This window comes from Fringilla coelebs (assembly GCF_963513975.1).
Source record: "Fringilla coelebs genome assembly, chromosome: Z".
Taxonomy (NCBI): Eukaryota; Metazoa; Chordata; class Aves; order Passeriformes; family Fringillidae; genus Fringilla; species Fringilla coelebs.
Window position 1 is genome coordinate 27,163,724 of NC_140031.1, and position 25,982 is coordinate 27,189,705.

Genomic DNA, 25,982 nt, shown 5'->3' on the forward strand with positions numbered 1-25,982 from the left:
CACTCCCAACAGCCACACACAGCTGATCCCAGCTGGCTCCTCCCCGCCCCTCCAGCGGGGCAGAGGCACAGCGCAGTTCCAGCACCTTCTTCATCTCTTCCCCAAACTACTCCCGCGAGTGCCGCCCGCGCCCTGCTGCCGCCTTCGTGGGGAAAGAGGTCCTGCCCCTCTCTCCGCGCCGCAGAGGCGAGCTGGGAGGGGCGCGGGAGCGCGGCGGCGGCACCCGATGGGAGCGCAAGCTGCCGCCGCTGCACGGCCGGCGCGGGAGCGCAGCGCTCGCCCTGCGCACGGCGCCGCGGAGCGCAGCGCACCCCGCCCCGCGCGCGCTTGCACACCTCCGCCCCCCCCGGCCTCCCGGAAGAGCGACAGCTCCCCAGGCCAATAGAACTACCGCTTCTACGCAAGGGGGCGGGCACTCCCTGCCCGACGGACCAATGGCAACACAGCTGCCTGAGCAGTGGCGTCCGTGAAGGGGGGGCCGGAGGAGGGGCAGGAGTTTAGGAAGAGGAGGGAATGGCTGTCATCAATGAAGTCATGTTCGTAATCTAGCCCCTCGCTCCGGTTCTGGACTCGGGTGACTCACTGAGGGGGGAGAGGAGCGACAGTCAGCACGGCGCTCCGCCCGGGCGGAAGGTAAATACAACTTGCAACTCGGTCCAACCCCGTTAGCTCCCCGTGCCCGGCACGGTCCTTTATTGTCACCGGCAGTGCCGGCTCGCACCGTGCCCACCTTCCCTCTCACTATCGGCCCCTTCCCTGGCCACGGCCCCGCCGGTCCCGGCCGCCGCCGTGCCACCTGCTCCCTCTCCCTACCTTCCTCGCCGCCCGGCCCTCCCGAATATTTATATCCCCCAGTGGGTGGAGAGAAGAAAGTTTTGATCGGGTATTATTATGGAATAATCACGATGCGGATCGCCGGAGTGGGAGCGACAGAACCCCCCACGGAGTCGCCGGTGGCTGACTCGTGAGTCAGCGGCACTCTCGGTCTTGCCGCCCAGCGAGCGTGTCACGGGCCACGGGCGAAGCGGCCACGGGAGAAATAGATCCTTGGGGAGCGACAACCCACACGGACGGGCCGGGGGAGGCTGCGCTGCAGCTGCCGGGGGTCGCAGGGTGAAGTTCAGGGTGTCCGGAGGCAGCGGAGCGCGGTGCGGTGGGGCTATTTCTCTGCCGTGGCACACGCTGGCGCAGACCCAGCCGAGCAAGGGGAAGTGGGGAGGCATGGGGAGGGAGGAACATGGTGCATGGGGGAGCGGTCTTGCCTGCGAGGAGAGTAGCGGCATTCCCCGGCAGGGCCAGGGAGGCCATGATCCGGATCATCGCTGCCTGCCTGTCACAAACATTGCACACACCGGGGAGGGGGAAGAAGTGGGGGCTGGGACTCTAACCCAACAAGCCTGCGGCTCCTGTTGCTTTTCGGTCTCTTGTTTTTAACTGTGCAGTCACTCCTGCTGTAAAGGTGTCGCGGTTTACTTCCCAAAATAGCTTGCATGTCGTCGTACCCCTCCCGTTTTCCCTGCAGAAATTCGCCTCCCTCCTCCTCCCCACCTCCAAGGAGAGTAGCACAAAACATGCGCTTACAATTTTGGAATCGCTTGCCAAGCAAAAAAGCCTTTTATTTCCGGTGTGCGCGGAAATTTATTTTTTTTAACCCAGCCGGGCGGGAGCGAGGATGCAAACGCGCGCGGATGCTCAGGTAGCTGCGGCTCGCCTGCCCCTATGCCGGAAGAGGGGACGGCGGTGTTTGGCACCTGGAAAAGTTCTGTGCCCAGCCGGAGGCGGGGGTGGGCGGCAGAGCGCTGCTGCAGCCAGCTGTCGGGCGGGGCCGGAGGGCAGCGGAGCCCGTCCCCGGGCCGCTGCGGGGCAGAGGCGGGAGGCAGCGGCGGCGGCGGCGGGGGGAGGATAGGAGGGTGGGTGGCCTTTCTCGTCCCTCCGCCTGTGCAAGCGGCGGCGGATCAGGAAGTCACCGCCGCCACACACAGGCGCACAGACATGTTTGGTCGGCGTGACATGGTGGCGGAGGAAAGGAGAGGCGGGGAGACGGGCCCAGCCCAGCCCTGAGGCATGACCCGGCTGCTCGCCCGGCCGCCCGCCCGCCTGCCTGCCTGCGGCTGAGGTACGGGGCCGTGCGCGGGCAGCGCCGTCAGCAGCGCACCCGCTGCTTGATGGAGGGGCGGGGGCAGGCAGCAGCGGGGCCACATTTCCAGGCAGGGACGTTTTACAGCCTGTCGGCCGGGGAGAAAACTTTCCAGAAAGGCTGGAGGGGGGAAAACAGGGCCCTGCTGGTTGTGCGCGCCCGCCCCGGCGCCTTCGCGGGGGAGGCGGCGGGCGGCCCGGCGCCGAGGCCTGCGTGCCGCCCGTCCTGCAGGGCCCGAGCACCCGAGGGCAGAACAGCGGTGCTGCCGCGGAGGGAGGGAGCGGCCGCCTTGCCCCACCGCCCCCCGGAGCTCCCGTGTCCTCCGCCGCGGCTCTTCCTTGTGTTCACGGTGCAGAAATGGAGTTTCTTACGTTGTCTCCTCCCCTCTTAAATTTATAATGGTGGAACTACAAACTGCGCACGGCTGGAAAAGTTACAGCTCTTCTGGGCTCGATCTGAAGTTACAGTTTAACGATTGACTTGGGTCGTTTCTTGTTTTGTTTTTTTTACCCTGAGCGTGCGCTACGGTCAAGTAAAGGGAGTATGAAAGTGTCTGCAGATTACATACATCGTACCGAAATTGTTTTTTCTTGATATCTGATTCATATGTTTGATATTCGGATTTACCGAATGTTAGGCTAACGCTGTTCTTTTTAGGATGTATTTTTATGAATATTGATGTGAATATGAATATGCAAGTCAATAACCAGTTGAAGAATTGAAGATAAAAAGTTGTTGGTTTTTCCGGTTTCTGTTTAGTCGGGTTTTTTTCCGCTGTAAGTGTTCAGCATGCTTTCGTTGAAGAATTGATCTGAGGTCTGTGACACGGCATTGTTCCGTTTGCATTCTCTCCTGTTTTGCTTTAACTTTCTCAAGTGTAAGTGGTTTTAACCACAGACCCTAAGACCCAAACACTGTACCAGAATTTAATTCCTTTGGTAGTGTACCAGTTACTTGTTCGGGGTGGGGCAGAATTCTCTGTGCAAGTAACTATTGTTGTGCAAATACGGGCACACTTTCTCTTTGGGAACCTAATTGCCCTATTACTGTCTGACTTTGTTTCTTTTGTCCTTTTGTGATTCTAAGGAAAAAAAAGTAGTGTTTCAGAAGGATAGGTTTGCCTCAAGGCAGGTTTTTATGTCTGTATATATATATATCAATAATAGAAAGCAAAAAGACTGTTTGGATAGTGAGCTTTTAAAATTTAGAGTGGATCAAGCAGCATATGTGGACTTGCCAGAGGTGAGAGTAAATCTTCATTAAAAACATGATTTCTCTCATGAGTTATTTCTCAGCTTTGAGACTGGTATTTCTGTGGTGTTGCATGGAACATGTGCCAAAAGACTGTGTTCAAAGCAGTCTTAGATCTTTTGTTCATTTCTGAAGTAGTCTATGAACGTTTCTTGTCAAGTTTGAAATGTGCTTTCACCAACACCTGAGGCTTGAAAATCGAAGGAGAAAAAGTCCTTCAGCTTGCATACCTATATTACATATATTCGTGACAAAGGTGTGTTTGAAATTAATATCTCCATATATATATTTCTCAGTTTTTGTTGGAGTTTTGAAGTCAAAGTCAAAATGTGCACAGTAGCAACTTAAAAAATATCTACACTTTACCTCTGTTTTTTTGTCGTCCTGATGAGTAATATTGCTGTGAACTACAGGTGATCCTTTTCAGAAGGAGACTCCTCATTCTTTGTATGATTTAGAATATTTTTGCAAATTACTCTTCAAAATGTCTATGACATTTCTGTGTGTTTCCTGCTTCTGAATTCTCTATGTGTAATAGGTGTTTCCTAGACCTCCATCATTTTTGCACTTTATCAGATTAAGTTAGGGTTTTTTTGATTCTCTACTGGAATAGTAAACACAACATTATGGCATAAAGATCATTTGTTGTAAAATTGGCATTAGAGAAAAGCTCATGTCTTATTTCCAAGATAAAATATGTAAGGATGAATAAGGGAAGGAAGTAAAGCTTTCTTAAACACAGCTTTGATAGTTTGTAAATACAGTAGAATGAGAAGACTAACACTGAAAATTGTTTTCTTTGTTTGTGACACCAGTATAAAGTAATTACTTATTAGGCATTTTCCTGTTTGTCTCCAGTTGGCAGAGAATATTTCCTATTTATCATTTCAAAGTTTGAACACCGAGGTGGATCATTTAGATTGGAGACATTGGAGAAAATGTTAAAGCGATAAGTTTGATTTTACAGAAAATATATGTTTTAAATACAAGTAACTCGTATTTAAAACAATTTTCTCCTTTCCTCCTTGTCTTCTTCCCTGCTTAAGTAAAGCCAAGGCCTGTCACTAATATGGTGCATTCCTTTGCTTTTGCCTGCATCTCTTACTGCTTTTTATTTAGAAACAAATGAGACTATGTTCAATAACTGTGGTTAATACCTGTAGTAAAGCTCACAGTACGAAAACTTAATCCATGACCATTCAGTAGTGTCCTGTATAAGTTTTCTGTGCCTGAAATCTACATATGTTCCAAATGTGGGATTGGTCTTGGACATTGTTTGATGGCAGTTAAACTTTTGAGTGTAGCTATCTTCTCTCTTCTTTTCCTGAAGGCTACTATCTTCTGCAGCAAAGCGATCAGAAAGGATCATATGTCTATGCTGTAGTGTCTTCACAGTTAAGTCTGGCAGTGTAGCTTAGCCTAACTTGTGTGCACTCCAATTTGTGATTATGCCTTTTGACAGTCTGGAGTACTTTCAGCTCCCAGCTGTTAACAAGTCATTTTTTGCTGCTGATGTTAGTTTTTCCTGAGAGGGTAGGCTATAAACTAGAGCAGCTGAGAAAAGTTGAACTTTGTGTAAAGCTGAAATATCTATGCAGTAGGAGTAAGAATTTCTATAAGAGTATTTCAAGGTGAGGAGTACTATCTCTTACACTACAATGAAGTTTCTGGTGTAAGCATTCCACCTGTTTTGCGAGCTCTGTGGAGATGTTCTCTGCAGGTTCTGGCAGAGAGCTAGACATGCAGCTAAAGGAGTGGTGCAGAGGTTTTTTTCCTTCTGGCCTAGGTGTCTGGATAAGGAATTAAGGTTCAGCATTTCTGGTTCTGTGTTTAGTATTTTAAACTACAGATTTCCTTGCAGAGGGATTTCAAGTTGCCCTGACATGGCATACGTGAGCATGCAAAGGCAGGATCTCAGCTGTTAGTGTGAACTAATCTTCTAATCTAACTTCCCTTACATGAACTAATAACTCTGGTATATGTTAGTTGAAGATTTCAGTCTTCTCTCTGATTTTTTGTTGTTTCGTGTAAACCTGTTTATTGATTGAATTGTCATTTAATGAGATGGCAGTAATTAAATCACAATAAAAGGTAATGCAGAGTGTCCTGTGAAGTTGTACAATTCAAAACACTGATTTGCTTCTAAGTGTGGTAAGTTATGAAGTGATGATGAGCTATCATTACTAATCAGCTCTTCTACTTTGAGCATATTAATTTGATTATAGTTAGCAGATCATGCAAGTTATACAAATCACTGACATTATAATTCCATGTTTTCTATGGTAGTATAACAAAGATAACTCCTGTAGCCTATAGTGTATCACAAGTTTACAGTTTATCTTTTCAAAGCCAGCTGTGAATCATGACTGCAGTTGGAAATGTGTGGGGAGAATTGGATTGTAATTATTTCTCTTGTGAAGACAAAGTTACACTTCGCAATGTCTGTGTGGCTGTTGTGTGGGTCCATATTTCATAAGCTCTAAGTGGTATAGTTTCATTACTTTCCACTGCATATCCAAGGCAGGAGATGTGGCCAAAACATCCTGGCTGAGGTTCAATTTAGGTTGAGAGGAAAGGCAGAAGTTATATTGGATGGTGAAGGGAACTAGCTAGAAGAATTATAAATACTTCCTGCTCCATCTGTTCTTAGACTTGGTGTGTGCCCTGTCAAAGCAGTCTGTAATCCCTGGATCTTTTTGGGTGTACAGCGGGTCTTGAATTCCAGAGTAATGTAAATGGTTTTTTACCTGCTGTGTTTTTGTTTGGGACCTGCTAATACTCCCTCATGTGAAAAAAAATCCCTGCCTTTGTTACCTGTGGGTTTGTAGCAGGTTTATACTAAAATGTGTGTAACAGAAACATTGAACTGATGAAGACCATATTGTACAGTGAATTAGTTACATCTACAAAACTTTCTAAGTGTATATAAAATGATCATGGAGAAAGATCTACACTTAGAGACTGTTATGTCAAATTGTTCACAGTGCAGATATTCACTGTCCTAAACTGTTTGATCTTGAAATAGTTGAGCAGAGATCCTAAATCTCCCTTAATCTTCAGCTCTTGATTTCGTGGCTGTTTGTGTTTGGATCTGGCTAAAGTTATTATGACATATGATAGATGCCTTTTTTATTTCCCTGTCTTAGCTCTGGTTGTGTCCAGCAGAGGTGGAGAAATTCTCTGAGACCAGAAGAGGAACCGCCACAACGAGTTCAATTGCCAGTTGTTCATCTGGGGCTGTTCACAAAAGAAAATTGGCCATGTTGCTGTAAATAAATCTAAGAGGTGGTAAAGGATTACAGTTCAGGAAAAAAAAAAACTCCATCCTATTTGAAGTCATGTGAATAATACTATTCCAGTGAGCGTTTTGAGGAAATTGTAAGATTGGACACTAGAAAAACAATTGAACAACATGGAATGTGTTCAAGAATCAGGGCCAAGAGCCTCATAATTTATAACAATAAGATGGTATTTTTAATTTTTTTTTCATTTCACTGTAGTCCTGTAATTTGTTGGAAACATTTACCTTTATTTTGCCTCTCCTTCCCCCTTGCTTTTTAATTCTAACAGGCACTACTCATTAAAAAGCAGTCCAAAGAAATAGGTCAACACTGGCTTTTAGCAGGCAGTTGGCTTCATACTGCTTCTTTCATTGTAGGCACCAGAATTTAGCCAAATTAACACCAATACTATCTGCATGGAACTTGGCCACTTTTGGACCTCTTGTTTTTTTGTAGATTTTTGCTTTGACTTTTAATGAGGCTTTCATAAAGGCCTAAATGAATTAGATATCTAGCTTTTACTGAATTTTGATGAGAGCAGGGTCTCTAATTTCTGTGGGTTTTTTTTAGTACAGTCTCAGACTTAATAAATGCAAACAAAGCTATTTTTGAAACATGTTAAACTATAAACTTTTTAGCAGGTAATTTCTGTGAACAGATACTTAGTTGGAAGGGCCATACTGTGTTCTGGTTTAGGTCAGTGGCTTTTTTTTTTTTAATTTTGTGGACTACTGTTACCAGAGAAAATTGCTTTGTCTCTTTATTTCCATTACTGTCTTCAGACAGAATTTATTACTTGCATTTAAGTAGTGTTTTCCAATACTTTATATTCCCCAATATAGATTTTACAAATTACTTTTTTTTTCTTTTTCTTTGACGTATAAAATGTCTGAATACAAATCTATTTAAGACAATTCTCAGTTATGTGAGATGTATCTTCTCTCAGAGAAAGGGACTTGGTCTGGTGTAAGTGATGCAGAGATTTACTTCTGGTAGTTACTGTTTTTCATAGTTTGGACACTTGCTATCCTATCAGAAAGAATTCTAAATGTTTCAAATTTGCATGCCGGATATGTTTAATGTATTTGTAAATGGCAGTGTAACTAATGGACTTGAGACTGGAGCTAATTTTTATGAGAATTGCAAGTTGAATTTGAAATAGGATGAATAGGTGAATGGAGAGAAAGATTTTAATACCATTTTAATGCTTGGGTATAGGTAGATGTCTTTTGTGAAATAAGATATTTTGGAATACTGTATACTGATAGAACTTCTATTATTGATTGTGTTATGGTTCTGTATACATTCTTCTGGATTGTAGTGGTGGTGCTAGGTATCTGCTTTGTGAAATGGATTGAATTTTGTTTATAATGCACATAGTGCATTACTCAGCTGTGACAGTGTCAGTCTTAGATTTTGCAATATCATGACTGAAACATGTAGAAACTCTTTGTTGTGTGGAGAATGTATGTTGTCCTTCATACAAAACATAGGCCTCTTAGAGGAAGCTATGGTGTTTGCAGTTGTGAACATTTGATAAGTTGATTCCTTTTTTGGTCATGTTGTGGGGTTGAAAAGGAATAATTAGTGACTGTAGAGTTTTGAACTGAGAAGCTTCATAGGCATGTCTGTGTTTTACCTTGCAAGGAAATGGGATCCCAAGGTATCAAGTCGTAGAATCACAGAATCCTGAGCTGGAAGTCACCCAAAAGGATAATTGAGTCCAAGGCACTCCACAGGACGCCACAAGAACCACACCAGGTTCCAGAGACCTCTGTCAGGCTTGGTGGCATGACCACTACCCTGAGGAGCCCATTCTACTGCCCAAAAAAACCTCTGGGTGAAGAGTCTTTTCCTGATATCCAACCTAAAACTCTTGTGACAGAGCTTCAGGTCATTCCTTTGGGTCCAGTCATTGGTCGCCACATAGAAGAGGCACAGTGACAGTGTCTGTCCCTCTTTCCCTCATAAGGAAGTTGTAGACTGCAGTGAGGTCTTCCCTCAGTCTTGTCTTCTCCAGGCTGAGTAAGCCTAATTACCTCAGCTGCTCCTTGGTACTTCTGGTTTAGGCCTTTACCATCTTTGTGGCCCTCCTTTACTTTGTGGCCCTCCTTTACTTTGTGGCCCTACTCTCTAGTAGCTTTATATTTCTTTTACTGTGGCACCCAGAACTGCCCCCAGCACTCGAGGGGAGGCTGCCCCAGCTCAGAGCAGAGCAGGACAATCCCCTCCCTTGCTCCGCTGGCCATGCTGTGCCTGATGTCTCCCAGGCCATGCTTGGCTCTCATGGCTGCAAGAGCACTGCTGACTCATATTCAGCCTTCTGTTGACCATGAGCTCCAGGTCCCTTTCCATAGCACTGCTTTCCAGCATCTCATTCCCCAGTCTGTACATCCAGGGTTGCCCCATCCCAGGCACAGGATTTGGCATTTGGCTTAGTTAAACTTCATACCTTTGGTGATGGCTAAATCTTCCTATTTTTCTAGTTTCTCTGTAGGGTCTCTCTGCCTTAGATGGAGTCAACAGCTCCACCCACTTCTGTATCATCTGTAAACTTAGTATGCCTTCAAGTCCTTCTTCCAATTTTTTTGAGAAGGTAAGCCAACCATGTGCAATTCCAGCCCAGAAAGCCGGCTGCATCAAAAGAAATGTGGCTCACAGAATGAGTGAGGTGGTTCTCCCCCTCTACTCTTCCCTCATGAGACCCTACCTGGAATGCTGTGTCCAGGTGTGGAGTCCCCAGTATAAGAAAGACACGGACCTGTTAGAGTGGGTCCAGAAGATGGCCTTGAAGAAGCTTAGATAGAGCTCCTCTCCTGTGAAGGAAGGCAGAGAGAGCAGAAGTTTTCAGCATGGATAAAAGGATATTTCAGGGAGACCCCATTGTAGCTTTTGACTACCTGAAGGGACCTTATAAAAATGAGGGAGAGGGACTTACTGTATGGGCACACAGTGGTGGGACAAGGAGCAGTAGTTTTAAACTTAAACAAGGTATGTTTAGATTAGCTGTTAGGAAGAAATTCTTTACAGTGGGGGTAATGAAGGCCTGGCATAGGTTGACCAGAGAAGTTGAAGAGCTCTGTCTTTGCAAGTGTTCAAGGCCAGGTTGAACTGGACTCTGAACAACTGGATCCAGTGGAAGAGGTACCTGCACATGGCAGGGAGGTTGAAACTAGATGATCTTAGAAGTCCCTTCCAACCCAAACCATTCTGTGATACTGTGTTTAAGAGCACAGGGCCTAAGGAGGAGCCCTGTGGAACTCTGCTAGACAGATCACCAGCCTGATGCAACCCCATTCACTGCAACCTTTTGTGCAGGCCATCAGCCACTTGTGTTTACCCAGCTGTGTGCTGGACATTTTGTCCAGAAGGATCCTGTGAGAGGCAGTATTGAAACCTTCACTGGAATCCAAAAGGATTGCATCAACTGGCTTCCCTTGATCAAGTAAGTGGGTTACTCTGTCATAAAATAAGGTTAATTCTGGCAAGCAGGACTTTCCCATCATGAACCTATGTTGGTTGTGACTGATGACTGCATTGTCCTTCAGGTATTTTTCAATACCTCCCAGAATAGTATTCTCCATAATTTTGCCAGTCACTGAAGTGAGACTGCCAGGCCTGGAGTTTCCAGGCTCATCCTTCTTGCTCTTCTGGAAAACTGGGACATCAGCCAGCTTCCAGTCAACTGGGACCTATCTGGATTCCCAAGTCCATTAGAAAATCATTGAGAGAGGTCTCGTGATGACATCAGCCAGCTCTTTTGAGTATTCTCAGATGAATTCCATTGGGCCCTATAGATTTACAAGGAATTCTCACAGCCACTGTCCTCCAAGTCAGGGCTGTGGACCCCTTAATCCATCATTGGCACGGAGGACAGAGGTAAAGGAAGCATTAAACATTTCTGTCATGTCCATGTCCTTGTTTGTGGGGTGACTGTTCTCATCCTGTAAGAGGACAGTGTCAATTCTCCACTGTCTTTTTCTGTTGATGCATTTAAAACCCATCTTTTTATTGTCCCCCTCAATTGTGGCCAGCTTCATCTCTAGCTGAGCTTCAGCATGACAAATTTTCTCCCTGCAGTGGGGAGCAGCATCTCTGTAATTTGCCCATGTCACCTGACCTTGCTTCTGGTGAGCCTACACCTTCTTTTTTTCCTTCTACCTCCCAAAGAAGATTCCTGCTCAGACAAGCCATTTTCTGCCTCCCCTGCTTGACTTCTGGCATTTGGGAATTGCATCTTCCTACGCCCTCAGAAGATGGTGCTTAAAATGTGACCAGCACTGACAGATGCCAGCACCTGCAGAAGCATTTTCCCAGAGTACCTCACTCACTAATTCCCTCAACAGCCTGAAGTCTGCCCTCCTCACATCCAGAGTTGAGATTTTGCTGGTGCTTTTCCTTCTCTCAACAGATTTTAAGCATGATTACTTTGTGCACAGTGAGGCCTGGAATCGCACCAATCACCATGTCACTCATGAGACCCTCCCTGTTAACAAGTATGAAATCAAGGACAGCATCTTTCATAGCCAGCTCTCTTAGCACTTGAACCATGAAGTAGCATCCAGGTGTTTTAAGAATCTCCTGGACTTGATTGTACCAGATGTGTGGTCTAATTAACATTTGGCTGGTGGAATTATGCCATAAGGAGAAATTTGAGGGTTTTCCTTGGTTTCTTGAGGAATCAATCTCATTATTGTGCCTTTATGATCTATAGCAGCCTCCCGTGATGACATCTTCATTATCTGTTTATACCTTAATCTTAACCCAGAGGGTCTCAATCCTGCTGTTGCCAGTGTAACCTCCATACATTCTTGTTCCTCTGTTATAAACAACGCTATACCCCTACTTTACCTGCCCTGCCTATCCCTCCTGAAGAGCTTGTAAGCATCCAGGATGGCACACCAGTCACAGGACTCATCCCACTGAGTTTTATGTCAGTGATGTCATATTTCTGGCACTGGACCAGAGCTTCCGCTTGCTCCTTTCTCATGCTCGTAGTTCTTTGTAGCCTACACCTCATGGAGCAGATAGAGTGATCTTACTTCCTCAAGTTCTGGTGTGCCATCCCATTGCTTATCACTGGGAAGCCTGGTTTTATCCCTTCCTGCCTTCCAATCTAGTTCAAAGCTCTTTCAATGAGCCCTGCTAGTTCTTGTGGTAGAGCCCTTTTTCCACTCTTCAAAAGGTACATCCCTTCAGGTATCAGTACACCATCTGTTGTATAGACCATGCCATGATTAAAAAAAAAAAGGCAGATTCTGCTGATGGCATCCAGTCTTGGAACCACATGCCCTGGGAAGCAGCAGACTTCCCTGTGGCTTGGGTTTGGTCTGCATAGCAGGTCTGGTCTGCACAGTGGACTTCCCTGTGTACAGAAGGGAGTCACCTGTACCAACTACCCTTCCCTTTTAATTAACAGGGGCAGTTGTGATGAGGGTGGCAGGCTGTCTTGCTCCAGATGGCTCCCCCATCCCAGAAGGACCTTTGTCTACCTCATCAGTTGACTGTCCTGCCCATTCCAGGGCATCATACTTCTTGTAAAATGGTACCAGTCCTATTTGTTGTCTTCAAGTTTTCAGGATGAAGGGTGTTCTGGCTAGTGTGGCCAATGGCCAGCTTCCAGTGTTCGTGTTCAAGAGACCTCTGCCTTCCTGCTTGGCAGGGTTCTGAGTCCGACTGCATCTTCTCTTCAGTGGAGGCTTGAGACTTGTGAGACTCGTTGAGACTAGCCTGTCAATCTTTCACTCATTCTCACACGTACTGCACAGGCTGTTCACTTCACCCATGGCTTCTTAACCTGGCGATTGTGCCCTTACAGTAATACATCTTCTGTGGCAGGACTGACGGTCAGCCCCAGCCTTATGGAGAGCTGTCAGGCACTCCTGGCAGCCTGAGTCCTGAAGAGCTTCATCTACCAATGGACAGTCTAGCTAGCTGAAGGCTTCTGATGTGGCTGGTGCACTGAGTTCAGGGGGAATGAACTCTGTGGCACGTCAGAAAACCATACCTGAGGGAGCATTCAGTAGTAAGAGAATGCACTTCTTCTCCAACTACTGGGTCTGTTCATTGCCTCTGTTGTCTGCTTCCAAATGGCCATATGGGAGCACAGCCAGTGTGCCCTGGTCACATTCACTCAGACCCCATTTGAGAGAGTTGGAGCAGCCACTGCCCTTGCTGGCTGCACTCATGCCCGGTTGGCTGCTCTAGGGCAAGCTGCCAGTCCCAGGTGGGTGTCAGTACTCTCCTGCGGTTCCCCTGGCTCCAGCCCTGCTCACTGCAGTCCATGGCTCCACACTAGAGCTGCTTGCCTCGGCAAGGGCTGGTTGGGGGCAGTGAGGCAACCCGTCGCTGTCACTACTGGCTCTTCCACTCAGCTGCTATAGGGCAGGCTGGTGACTCCATGTATGTCTCAGTACTCTCAGGCAAATGAAAAAAAGATTCTGAAAATAGTCTTAACAATCCTTTTAATATTTTCACTGTATTACCATGAATTTTACAAATACAAATTTCAGGCTAGTCACGGCTGTTTAGGGAAAGATTTTTTAACATATAGGTTACAGAGGTGTCCTACTCTCTTTCCTGCTTTTAGTAACTACTGTGCTGTGCTTTGGCCCACATGGCACATCTGGTGATAGCAAGTCAGTTCAGCTGTTTTGCTGGTAGATGTTTCTCATAGCACACCAACTGCTTTGTTCTGTGGGTACCCTACAAATGTCTAGAAATTGAGGGAATTATCAGGATCCTTATCTTTTTAGTGGGCTTTTAGAAGGATGCTCAAGTTAATCGGCAACATTAAGCATTTTCTGGTGGTGACAGCCTGCATGTGTATTTATGTACGTGTGTGTGTGTGTGTGTGTGTGTGTATAACAACTGATTATACTAATTTTTTTGCCATACCCCTAATGTCACATAGAAATTGTGGTTTTGTTTTTGTTTTGTTTTGTTTTTGTTATTAGAGCTATTCTGCTAATTGAAAAGGAGACAGAAAATAGATGTCCACGCCTACAGACCCTGGCGCCATGCCTCATCCTGGTCCTTCCCCTGGACCAGGACCTTCACCTGGACCGATTCTGGGACCTAGCCCAGGACCAGGGCCGTCTCCTGGCTCCGTTCACAGCATGATGGGGCCAAGTCCTGGTCCACCCAGTGTCCCACATCCAATGCCAACAATGGGGCCTACAGATTATCCACAGGAAGGCATGCATCAAATGCATAAGGTAATAGTTTATTACAAGTGAACCTTTTTTCCCTAGAGTTCTCTCCACTGATGAAAAGAGTTACTTGAACTCTACATTAAGACCTGCTTAACTCCTATTGTACATCACCTGCAGAACTTCAGCTACACTCTTACTTCTTTATTACTAAAGATTATTCATGTATCAGATTAAACACAGCTTCCTTGTTCGTAGTAGACTACTTTAGAGTATAGTTAGAATGTTCATTTGTAAGTTGTACTTTTCAGTAAGACAGATGTTACTAGAGAGAAAAAAATGAATGATTGTTTGAAAACTTTAAGGCACACCATTCTAAGCACTTCTTTTCTCTTTCTTCTTCTTGTCTGTTTGGACGGTAGCATGTGTTTTTTTCTGGGGTGGTTTTTAGTTTTGAATGAAATTATTGTTCTTTTTCCTAAAAAAACAAAACAAAACAAACTCAGTCCACCTTAAAGGATTTGTATTACAAATTTGTTTACTCTTCCATATTGAAAATGTGGTTAAAAAACATGGCTTTCAAGTTATTATATAAGGACTCCATCTTACAAAGGAATATAAAACATATGACATATGATGACATATCATGCAGAACATGTCAATAACTGTACTTCTGTGGTTATTGTTATACACTTAAAATTAGGCTATGTGTGCTTAGACTGTGTGTGCTTAGAATATCATTAATGTTTTTTGCTTTGAGGAAATACTTGCCTGTGTGGAAATTCCTTTGTGAGTACAGTTTCTTTACGTATTGTCATTTTTGTTTCGTTGTTTACCAGAGGTTTAGAACCCAGAATAATTTTGATTGCGCTGATGTTCTACTCAGAAATATGTAGTAGCAGCTTACAGAGCCAAGATATTGAAAACATTTTGGCAGCTATTGTTGATTCCACTGGGAATTGTTATATGCACATAGAGAACAAATTACAATAAAAAACTTGTAAAGTAAGAGAAACATGTTTTAATTTTTCTCTTGAAATTAAATCTTCATTTTGACACTCTCACATATGGATCAGTCTCATTCATTAAAATGATATCTAATCAGTAGGGACATGACATTACTATATTTTACATGAAGAACTAAAAATATTTTAATAAGACAAAGACTAGCTGACATGAAGGAGGCTGTGATCCAGCTTTCCATTTGCACTGACCTGCTGTAATCTCTGAAAGGTCACTATGTGCAGTAACTATAACCTTTGCATTTGAATCTTGAGGTATCTCATTTAGCTGTTAGCCAGATTAGATAGACATTTGCAGTTGGCATTTTTTTGTTTGTAGGGTCAGTTACAGCCCAGCTTTTCAGAACTCTGTCAGCAGACTTCATAGCCAGGGTTCTAACATCCTTCATTCCTTTCAATTTTTCTTGTACCTGTAGAAGAAGAAGGTGGCCCCAGAAATTTTACATAGAGCTGCTGAATACTTCACACATGTTTTTAATTGATATATCCTGTTTTACTGTTATATCAGGCAGTCAGTCCTATGATATAGTTAGAAACAAACCAACAAATATCATCCTACAACATTCTTTCAGGGACTTCAGAGAGCATCTCACAAGTTTCTGTGAGCCAGAGCAGAAATTCTCCCATTGAGGTGGCATTGAAATATTTTGAAAAATGTGCCACAAAGAGTCTGGATAGCCAATTCAAAGATGATCATTCAGTATAGTTACAGTAAATTACTCTACCTTTTCTATACCTTGATTCTGAGAATGGAATAAAGACTGTAATTTCACAAGTCTTTATTTTACTTGCTGTTGTCTTTACGTTTCTACTTCAGAAGTTCCAGCATGTCTTCACATGTGTGTGATTAACCTAGAAAATGGGTCTGTTGAGTTGATACAGGTGAAAAAAATAAAAAATGAAATAAAATCTTACTTAATTTTCAGTCTAAATGAGGTTTTAGGTCTGTTTTTCTGTGCAACTCCAGAAATAGTGTATTGGGATAAATGTTGGAAGGGTCTGAGGGTTCATCTAGATTATTTTGCAAGCCTTACTCCGGAGTGTTGTTCATTGAAATTAAAAAACTGGTCAGCCACCTGCAGCTGAGCCAAACAAACATTTTCTTTTTGCTTAATGCTATATAAAATATGTTGACTTTCAAGCCATGATGTATCATAACACTATTTTTTAATGAAATGCAGTAAAAATGGGAGGTTGCACCAGAAGTGTCCCAATTTTGCAGTTGCTTTGTGGGATACTCATGTATGCACTGGCATGTAGCTCTTCCTTTTAAAATTCACACGCTTAAGTGAAACTACTTCATTCTGTGTTAGATGTATGACTAGCGTACAAATGATAATGTAATGCAAAAAGCTTTGAAAAATCCAAAAGATTAAGCAATAGCTAAAACACTGATTGAAAAAAAATTATATTAATAAATCATAATTCCTAAAGTATGTTTACTTAAGAACTGTTGTTATGAAAATTAGTAACCAGAAGACCTTTCCATGGGAAAATTTACTACTAGTTTACATAATGCAGTTTTGACAGAAGTAATAAATTAACTGCGTTTTTTGCTGGTTTCTTAAGAGCTGTCAACGAAATTTCCAGCAAAATATATGTCCAGATTTTACTGAAGTGTATCTTGGATGCATCATAGCTATTTAAGAAGGAATACTTAAGAAGTCTCTCAGGGTTACTGCTAAATGGACAAACTGTAACAGCCTCAGAGAAACTTGTGGAGGAAATGCTTGGAAGCTGAAAGATGTTAAAAGAAAGCATTGCTACCTTCCTTGCTCTAATCTTACTTTTATTCTGCATCCACATAGAAGCTTCTATGGGACAGAGCGAGGTTACATGGTTTTAGTCTGAATTGCTAAAGCCTTTGACACAGTCCCCCACAACATTCCTCTCTAGACTGGAGAGAGATGGTTTTGATGAGTGGACTCTTACATGGATAAGAAAGTGGTCGGACAGTCACACCTGGAGGGTAGTGGTCAATGTCTCGGAGTCCTGATAGACACCAGTGCCAAGCAGTGTCCCTCAGGGGTCTATATTGGGACCAGTGTTACTTAATGTCTTCGTTAACCATAGGCAAGGGGACTGAGCAGGTTTGCAGATAATACCAACCTGAGTGGTGCATACAATGTCTTAAGGATTGGATGCCATCTAGAGAGACCTGGACAAGCTTGAGAAGTGGGTCCATGGGAATCTTAAGTGTTTTAACAAGGTACTGCAAGGTGCTGCACCTGGGTTGGGGCAATTCCTCGTATCAGCCCCAGCTGAGGATGGAAAGATAGAGAGCAGCCCTCCTGAGAAGGGCTTGGAGTGTTGGTAGATGAGAGGCTGGACCTGACCCAGCCATGGGCACTCACAGCCCAGAAAGCCACTCTGCATCCAGAGCAGTGCGGGCAGCAGGGCCAGGGAGGGGATTCTGCCCCTCTGCCCTGCTGAGACCCCACCTGCAGTGCTGCATCAGCTCTGGGGTCACAGCACAGGAAGGACATGGAACTGCTGGTGTGAGTCCAGAGGAGGCCACCAAGCTGATAGAGGGATGGAGCACCTCGCCTGTTAGGAAAGGCTGAGAGAACTGGATTTGTTCATCTTAGAGAAGAGAAGGCTTTGAAGTGACCTCATTGTAGCCTTCCAGTAGCTGAAGGGAGCCTGCAAGAAAGATGTAGAAAGACTTTTTACAAGGACAGGTAAAAGGAGGAGTGGTTTCCAACTGAAAGACAGGAGGTTTAGATTAGATACTAGGAAGAAATTCTCTCTTGTGAATGAAGTGAGGCATTAGAACAGGTTGCCTGCAGTAGCTGTCAATGTCCCTTCACCTGAAGTGTTCAAGGTGAGTTTGGATGGGACGAGGAGCAACCTGGTCTAGAGACTGCCACTGGAAGGGGTTTGGAACTTGATGTTCTTTGAGGTTTCTTCCATCTCGAGCTGTTCTATGATGCTATGATACAGCCTTCTGTTACCTTCTTAACCACTAGTTGGACCACATCATTTTAGCTGCTTAACTTCCGGTTATGACAACTTTGTAACTTGTTAAGTTGAATGGTGCTCACTTGAGGGATGGATGAGCTCTTGGTGTATTTTCTCTTCCATTTAATTGTAACCTGATGCATAATCACAAATTCACAAATTCTTTTGTGAATTTGTAATGGGATGTACTGTAAATGATTGCTGACTCTGGAATAATTGGAGTGATGTCATGGGGCATATTACTGGTTTTGGTGAGTGAGATAAAATTTGAGGGAGAGAAAAATTTTTCAGAAATACAGTAGCTTTTACTGAATATGTTAGTTTTTCACTCAGATGTTCCATTAAAACATAAGGCAAATGGTTTCCCATTTCAGATATTATTGGGCAATAGATTAGCACATTAGGCATTCTGAGAATCGAAGTATTTCTGTCATGGTCCTGGAAGTAACAGCATACAACATCAGTAGGCATGTTCCTTGCATTTTTTTTTTGTTGTTTGCATCTACATTAGTAGAAAAGAAAGGAAGTATTGCTAACTTTGAAAAATCAACAGAGAACTTAATGTAAAATGGTGATTTTGTGATTTTTTTAGAGATTAATGGAATTGGTGGACGAAAACTACTAATTCCTGCTGCACAAACTACAGTCAGACTGGATGTCCATCAGGGATGCATTCAGTTATGCTGTGTGGTTATGTGGCAGTTACATGACAACACGTTGCTGTTCGCCCTGTGTAATTCTGTTGTTTTAGAAGCTGTATGGTCTACAAGAAAACTGGTCTCAGTACTCTGTCTTTGAATTTATGGCTTCTTTGATTTTAACGCTGGAGGTTTTTTTTGCTTGATGGTTTTTTTTGAGAAGATGGATTAAAACAAACAAAAAAAAACCCCAGACACTGTAATGTCACAGTTTACCTGAAAATGGGTCAAATTGTGATGCATCTGTGAGAAGACCTTAGTTGCTAAATTCAGAGTAAAAGCACTGTAGGCAAAATTTTCCTTATGCATTAGACATTATGTAAGTCTGCCAAGGCCACAGACGTGTGGTAGCCTGCAGTTGAAGTTCATCCCTTATTCTTTTTCTAGAAGCATTGTTTATTTGGCCTGTTCAGTACTTATTTCCTTACTTATGAGGACCAATCAAAATTGTAATTTCTACTCTAAGTTGAATATGTCTCAACTTCCTGTTTGCCCTCTGTTCTGTCATATTAGAAGACTAAAACAGAGTACCCCATTGGGATAGTAGTGCTTTATTGGTAATAAAGGTTACTTAGCCTGACAACATTTTTGTGGAAGATAGCTTTCATAACTTATAGAGGACTGAAGAATTTACAGAAATTACATAGCGTTTAGATATCCTCTGTCATTTTTAACCTGTTGCATAGATTTAGAGTTATCCTCTAGCTCTGTAACCATACAGTGATTTAGAAAAGTTACCAAAATAACTATTCCTCAGTTCTTGTAGGCCACTACTTTCCTCTGCTGAATTGTGTTCCCTGTTGTATATGGTTTTTTCATAGCCAATAGAGGTTTTTTATATGAGATACAATCTTGCATGTACCAGTCTCTGCATACATTAGCAATTGTGTAATCATTAAAACTAATTTTGACTTCACAGAAGTTCATGCCATCTTCATCTTTTGTGGTTTTGCTAATAAAAAGCTGATTTATGCATTCTAATGAATTTAGTTTTCAGTTTTTTCACTGCATAAGCAAATCCACAGATGCAAACCCCTTTCTTGCTATATGTGTAATCTCCCTTCCATTAGATGTGAAGCATTTCAATTTGCTACACTTGTTTTTGTCTGTGGTTTTTTTTAATAATACTTCTTTTACAAAAATCTGTTATTTTGATCAATTATCTCCACAGAAGCATGCCTTGAATTAAATTTTTCTTTAGTCATGTCACTACCTCTCTGTTCCTGTTGGATTTAAAAAAAAATTTCCTCTGTCAAAGGCCACATACTTGCTTTTCTTTTCTATATGGCTCTTTTTTAACTGACAGCTCCTTTCCCTGTGCTTTTTATGCTGGTAACTTCTGATGTATGTATGCTGTGTGCCTTCTTAATCCCATGTGAGCTGCTTGTGTTCTCAGAGGTTTCATGGTTGCCAACTATTAGTGCAGTGAAACCCATCCCTGCAGTTATGTATGCCACAAATGTACAGCTACAGTCTTCTGCTCTGGAAATCAGATCGAGTTACCAGCAAGTCTCCTCCTCTTGGTAGCCATAAAGATACCATGGCAGCCAGCACATACTATGACAAAATAAGAATGTGTTCAGCTTTATAGATATTTTGGTTTCTGCAATACTCAGCTCTTGCAGACAGATTGTGGAGCGAGAGTTCTCTTCTGCACTGGCTGTCTTTGTAAGAAGGGGTGAAGAGAGAGGGAGGGTTCTTCATGCCTCAAAAAAGGGCACTGGGATTTACTTGGTTTGCAAAGTGGACCTATTTTTAATGTGTCAGTCATCTGTGCCTAAATTTCAACTCCATATCCCAAGTTCTTGTATTTAAAAATAGCTTGAGTACTATGTATTTTTCTGATACAATTTCTTTTCACAAATATTTTTATACTGTCCTGATACTTAAATGATTTGGTGAAACATGAAAAAAAATATTTTATTTTTCCTTTTCTATAACTTTCATCCTTTTAACCCAAACTTCTGATAAGGAAAAATGATAGTGAAATCCTTAAAAAATGCTGAACAACAACAACATAAAATTCTCTGTGTTTAAAGGTGTTTTCAGTTAAATCTGATGATTGCAATTGAAAGTAGAAATCTTATGTGAAGGGTTTAGGAAAATTAAAATTTAGAATTATTCTTTCTTTTGTGGAAAGAATACTAACTTTGTTTAGTTCTGTTGAAATTTAGTCATGTGCAACAAGTTACTCAAAAATAAGAAATGTGACACTTCTTTTCTGTGGGCTGATGTAGCTTCCTGCGCACTTGTTTAATTAACTCCCTGCATTTTCCGCTGGAAAAGGTTATCTTTAGTTTCTTTTTGAAAAGAATTCTCAATGAAGAGATGTACATTTAGATAAAACAGACCACGAGGTCTCCATTCACAGTAGGGTTTGCAAGAGCAGCATTTAGTGTGCATACATGCATGTGTTAGACTGGGACAGAGCTGTGTCTTTTTGTAGAGCGAGGCTAAGTAAGTGAAGCCAGTCTCTTCCTTCCTAATACAAAGCCTTACAGAACTCTAAGTTAGAAATTAGTTAGCCTAATCCTTTCCATAGTTAGGAATATAAGTTTTACTTTCATGGAAAACTTCATTGTTTCTTGGGACATCTTTCTTCCAGTGTTACTTGTCCCTTGTTTTCACTTTCAGAGCTCTTCTCTTTTATTATGGAGCCTTTTTCAGTGCCCAGAATGCCTTCCTTCAGCATGTTTTTCAGACTCCAGGCTGTCTTTTCTACACTCTCTAAGGAGAGCGCTTGAAACTGTTCTGTGTTTGAAGTACCATGGGAACTCTAGTTTTAGAGGAGTGTATTAGGGGACAGGAGCTGTAGGGAGCACAAGTATTGTTTTCCCTTCCTTGACTGCTTATCCTTGTTTTTGTTACTTCCTGCAATGTCACCCTTGTTTTTGAAGATAAACAGTGTTGGGATGTTCCAGTAAAGCAGTGACTGAAAGGGCAAAGTTTGAGCTAAAAATAACTCAAGTTAAGCCACAGGCTCTACTTTCATAAGTTAGTGTGTGTTACACTGCTTTGTAATATGAGGCCAGTACAGGTTATGTGTTTGTATTTGGACAGTTTGCCTCCCTGCCACTGCCAAACAGTTCATAAGGAAAAAAAAAGGCAAAAAAGAAACAGGGGACAAGCAGTCTAATAGTATTTTTTGCTTCCCTAAATGTGTGATTTCAGGGCAGAGGTTCCTTGGGTTTTTTTTTATTTTGAATGACTGCTGAAAGAAGTTTTTACTCTTCATGTATTTGTTTAGATTTTGAGTTAGTAATTCATATTTTTGTAGTGGACTTATGTACTTTCTCTCTCTAAATACTTATTTTGTTTTCACAGTCTGTTGATGGCTTGCATGAAAAAGGAATGGTTGAAGATGTTCATTGTGGCTCCATGAAGAGTATGCGACCGCCTCATCCTGGAATGGGTCCACCTCAGAGTCCAATGGACCAGCATGGCCAAGGTTTATCCATACTGTGCTTGCTCTTTGATTTTGGTGCCTCTTGTTCCATGAAGCATCTGTAGGTCCATATCACAAGTTCCCAGTTATTTCCCTTCAGCTTTGTTTGGAAAAGCTGAACAGGGCAAGGCAAATAGCTGAATTGCTTTGCTTTCTGGAGTATCCATTAGGCGTGTATTGGAGAAAAGCTAAGGTTCAAGTCTGTGGTTGGGGCAAGTCTATCATAAATTTCAGTATGCATCTCTAAAGAAAAAAACCCACCAACTTATTTCTTTTGTGGCTACTGTAAATGTAAATTAATATGATTTACTATCATCACGTGCTGATCAAAGTGCTTTCCAATGTTTTTTATACCAGAAGATAGAAACTCTTTTTAACACATCGCTATGTGCCTTCTTTGTAACTGTAGGTTGGAACATAGAAGGGCATGCATTCTATGAGCAGCTTGGTATTTTGGAGATTTAACTGGAAACACCTGCTAGTATTAATAAGTTCAACAGCAGACAAAATTTTCTACATTGCATGCTTAATTATTTTACAACAGCTACTGATGAATCCCAAATGATATTGGGCTTTTGGTGTGACATACTCTGTACAAATCTACTAGAAGGTGCTCCTCAACTTCTTTGTGCTTTTCAGTGGTATCCAGCTGAAACTTTAGTATGTAACTTGTCAGCTGAATCCCAGCCTGGGACCCAGATAATTAGAAAGTAATTTTTTCCCATTAAACCTGTCAGTATCAATTAAGTAAAATAGAATTGACTTTGCAGAGACAAGTTTTTCATCACGTAAAACTTCCTTTTTTGTTCATTTCAACAAAATGTAAGCGTGATCATCTGAGAGACAAATTTTGCTTGTCTTTGCTTGGGATGAAATGAACAGAGCATTTGGTCTAAAGATGAAGATGGGACAATTCTTACATTATGTACTGAAAATACAGGAGCAGAGGTTGCAAATGCTTCAAATACAAGTAGTTTCTGAATTTTTTTCCCCTTTTCTGTGCTACCTCAGGTCAGATTTCCAGGTTATTTTGCACTGTAAAAAGATGATTGATTGTATTAATAGTAACTTTGTCATGGTAGAGGCTACAGATTCCTACTCTCTTTTTTTTATGCCAGCAACTGTTACAATGTAAACAGAGATTACTGGAGTTATGATGTGGAGTAGGCTTTTAAAAGAAGTGGTCGAAAAATCTCCAGATGTTCTAATATTCCAGGTACTTTTCTGACATTACAGAGGACTGTTTTAGCTTTCATTGCCTCTATGTCTCAATTTTTTTGTTCTTATACATCTGTCTTTTCCACAAAAAAGTGGTGATGGCACTTGATGCTGTTCTGATACCTGCTGGGCAAAGTCGCATCTACTAGACTTGTAGCTGTTTGCCATTAGTGTAGAGGTCCAGGGTAGAAAACCAGGTTCCTTGATAGCCTGTCAGCCTATTAGATTTTTTTTGTCTCATTTCCCACAACATTAGAGAAAGTAGCACACTTGTGTTTTTACAGATTTTGCAGAGATATGCAGTGTGGTTAAAGAGAGTTTACCCACGCCCACACTCATGGCAAAAGGACAGTGTGACTTCTCTGAGAATCCATGGAAGGATGCCTGGTAACTCTTGAAGTCCTGACAGAATTTTCGGTTTGCTTTGGTAGAAACCAAGGCTTACTATAATGTTCACTTCCTCATAGATATCTGGTAATTGAACTTACTGTACATGGTTGTGTACAATTTTTAACAATGTAAGTGTCTAGAAATGGTACCTCATTAGTTTTAGATCTGTTTTTCCATGGCTTATTGTTTGTAGTCCTCAAGTTGAAGTAGATAAATATGCAGTAATTGATATTTTTGGAGGGCATTTGAGGGAAAGTAGCTGAATAAGTCCAAAACCCCAAGAAAGGGATCTCCCCATTAATTTGAAAGCTTAGGGAGAATGGCCATGTGTCATTAGATATTATTGAACATAATATGGTTTGGGTTGGAGGAGGACCTTTAAAATTCATTCTGTCCAAACCTTTTGCAATGAACAGGGACATGTTCAACTAAATCAGAGCCCCGTTGTTCAGAGTTTTTCAGTGCCCCGCTGAAAGTGACTGTCAGTGTTTCCAGGGATGGGGTTTCTACAGCTGTTCAGAGCAATCTGGCCAGAGTTTCACCACCTTCATTAAAAAGAAAAAGTCTTCATTACATCTAGTCTGAATTTATTGTCTAAAATGATTCCCCCTTGTCCTGTGACTACAATCCTTTTAAAAAGTCTCTTTGTAGCTTTATTTTAAGCCTCCTTCAAGTATTGAAAGGGCACAATTAGGTCTTCCTGGAACCTACCTTTCTCAGGGGGAACAGCCCCTACTCTCTCAGCCAGTTCTCACCGTAGAGCTGGTCCATCCCTCTGATCAACCTTGTGGCTTCCTCTGAATCCTCTCCCAACAGGTCCATGTTTCTCCTGTGCGGGGACCCCAGAGCTGATGCAGCACTGCAGGTGGGGTCTCAGCAGAGCAGAGTAGAGGGGCAGAATCCCCTCCCTGGCCCTGCTGGACATGCTGCTTTGGATGCAGCCCAGGACATGTTTGGCTTTCTGGGCTGTGACCGCACAATGACAGGTCGTGTCAAGCTTCTTGAAGACCTGTATCCCCAAGCCCCTTTCAGCAGGACTGCTCTCAACACCTTCCTTCCCCACTATGTATTGATACTGGGGTTTGACCCCTATGCAGAACTTTGCCCTTGCACTTGTTAATCCTTGTGAAGTTCACGTTGTCACACTTCTTGAGCTTGTCCAAGTCCATCTGAATTGCATAAATTTAGCCTTTAGTCTGACAAATTTACTATTATATATTATGTAAATATGATACCATTATATTACTTTTCTATACTAGTCAAACTAGTCTGTAATTTTTTGTGGAGATCGTAAGCTAAATTCCTTCATTAAAATGTCAGCAGGTCTGATACAGTATTTGTACAGGTTTCAGGAAAAACTATCTCAGCCCCTGTATGGGGCTTCTCTGTGCATTGTTAAAGCCAGTAGCATGATGATAGACACAACCTTGTCTGCTTGGTAGAGTAATAAAAATTCCTTGGCTTGTTACTGTATGATACAGTGATTTAAGACAAAGATATCACTAAGTAAAATCAATATAATCTGCATTAAATATATTATGATAATTAAATTACAGATTATAAACGTAACTGTAACTAGAAGATGATCATCCAATTGTGGTTTTTTCTCATCTTTTGGCAGTCTGTTTTGGTTTGGCGCTGTTCAGGGTATCTGTGATCTGGAAAAAAGTTTGAAGTCAGTATAGATAAAAATTATATTTAGCACAGAGGTTTAGCAGTGAATAATAAACGAGTTGGTTACAAGGGCTGATCAGAATCTGAGAAGAGTGTACTTATTTTTCTAGCATAGATTTTAGCATAGCCAAGAGCAGTGCATGTCTAGGAGCAAAATAGTTTGCTGTGCAAACTGCTGTATAAACTCTATCATAAAAACCAGTCTGTAGTTCTGAGAAGAGTGTGTCTGTTTTATCCTAGAGAAGGTTAAGATCCATTTTTTAATTATCTGATGAGAGAGTTAAAAGAATACTTGATCAGTCTGCACATTCCCAGACAGTAAAAGAGTTTGTAATTGATGGAGCCTTTAAAGAAAAAAAAAAAAAAGAAGCAGTGTATTTTGCTACCTGAAAACTATTTAGTTCAAAATGCATTCAAATAGCTGTAATTTCCTTAATGAAGATATTTAACCTTTGAAACAAGGATTACCCATGTATTTGTGGTAGGTTTTGTGTCCTACAAAAGCAAAACAGGCACTGGATTTGGTCATCTGTCCCATAGACCAAAGGGAGAAGTTTGTTTAGAGGTCAAGAGTTGCTGGTCTATTTTGGTAAAGTTAGGTAGACTATTGTAGCTGTAGTGGTCTCTCCTTGACAGAAATCTGCCTGTCCACAGGCTCCAAGATTCTGAGGACTGGTAAGCTAGAGTGGGAAACAATGTCCTTAATTTTTTTGCCCATGGCAAGGTGGATAGTCTTCATAAAATGCTTCAGTAC

The 25,982-nt window shown here is 42.4% G+C and overlaps 1 protein-coding gene across 6 annotated transcripts in view; it reads left to right on the plus strand.

Annotated features, from left to right (window-relative positions):
- Positions 1–474: 474 nt before the first annotated feature.
- Positions 475–25,982, plus strand: part of SMARCA2 (SWI/SNF related BAF chromatin remodeling complex subunit ATPase 2) — a 117,508-nt gene continuing 92,000 nt past the window's right edge. The window contains exons 1-3 of one of the 6 annotated variants that reach the window (XM_084225802.1): positions 475–633; positions 13,626–13,886; positions 21,826–21,949. In XM_084225802.1, coding sequence (XP_084081928.1) covers positions 13,662–13,886; positions 21,826–21,949 — 349 coding nt within the window. In that variant the 5' untranslated portion in view covers positions 475–633; positions 13,626–13,661. Of the gene's footprint in view, positions 634–1,675; positions 1,697–1,934; positions 2,117–10,050; positions 10,115–13,625; positions 13,887–21,825; positions 21,950–25,982 lie in introns of those variants that run through there. The other 5 variants (XM_084225805.1, XM_084225803.1, XM_084225804.1 and 2 more) reach the window with 5 other exon arrangements.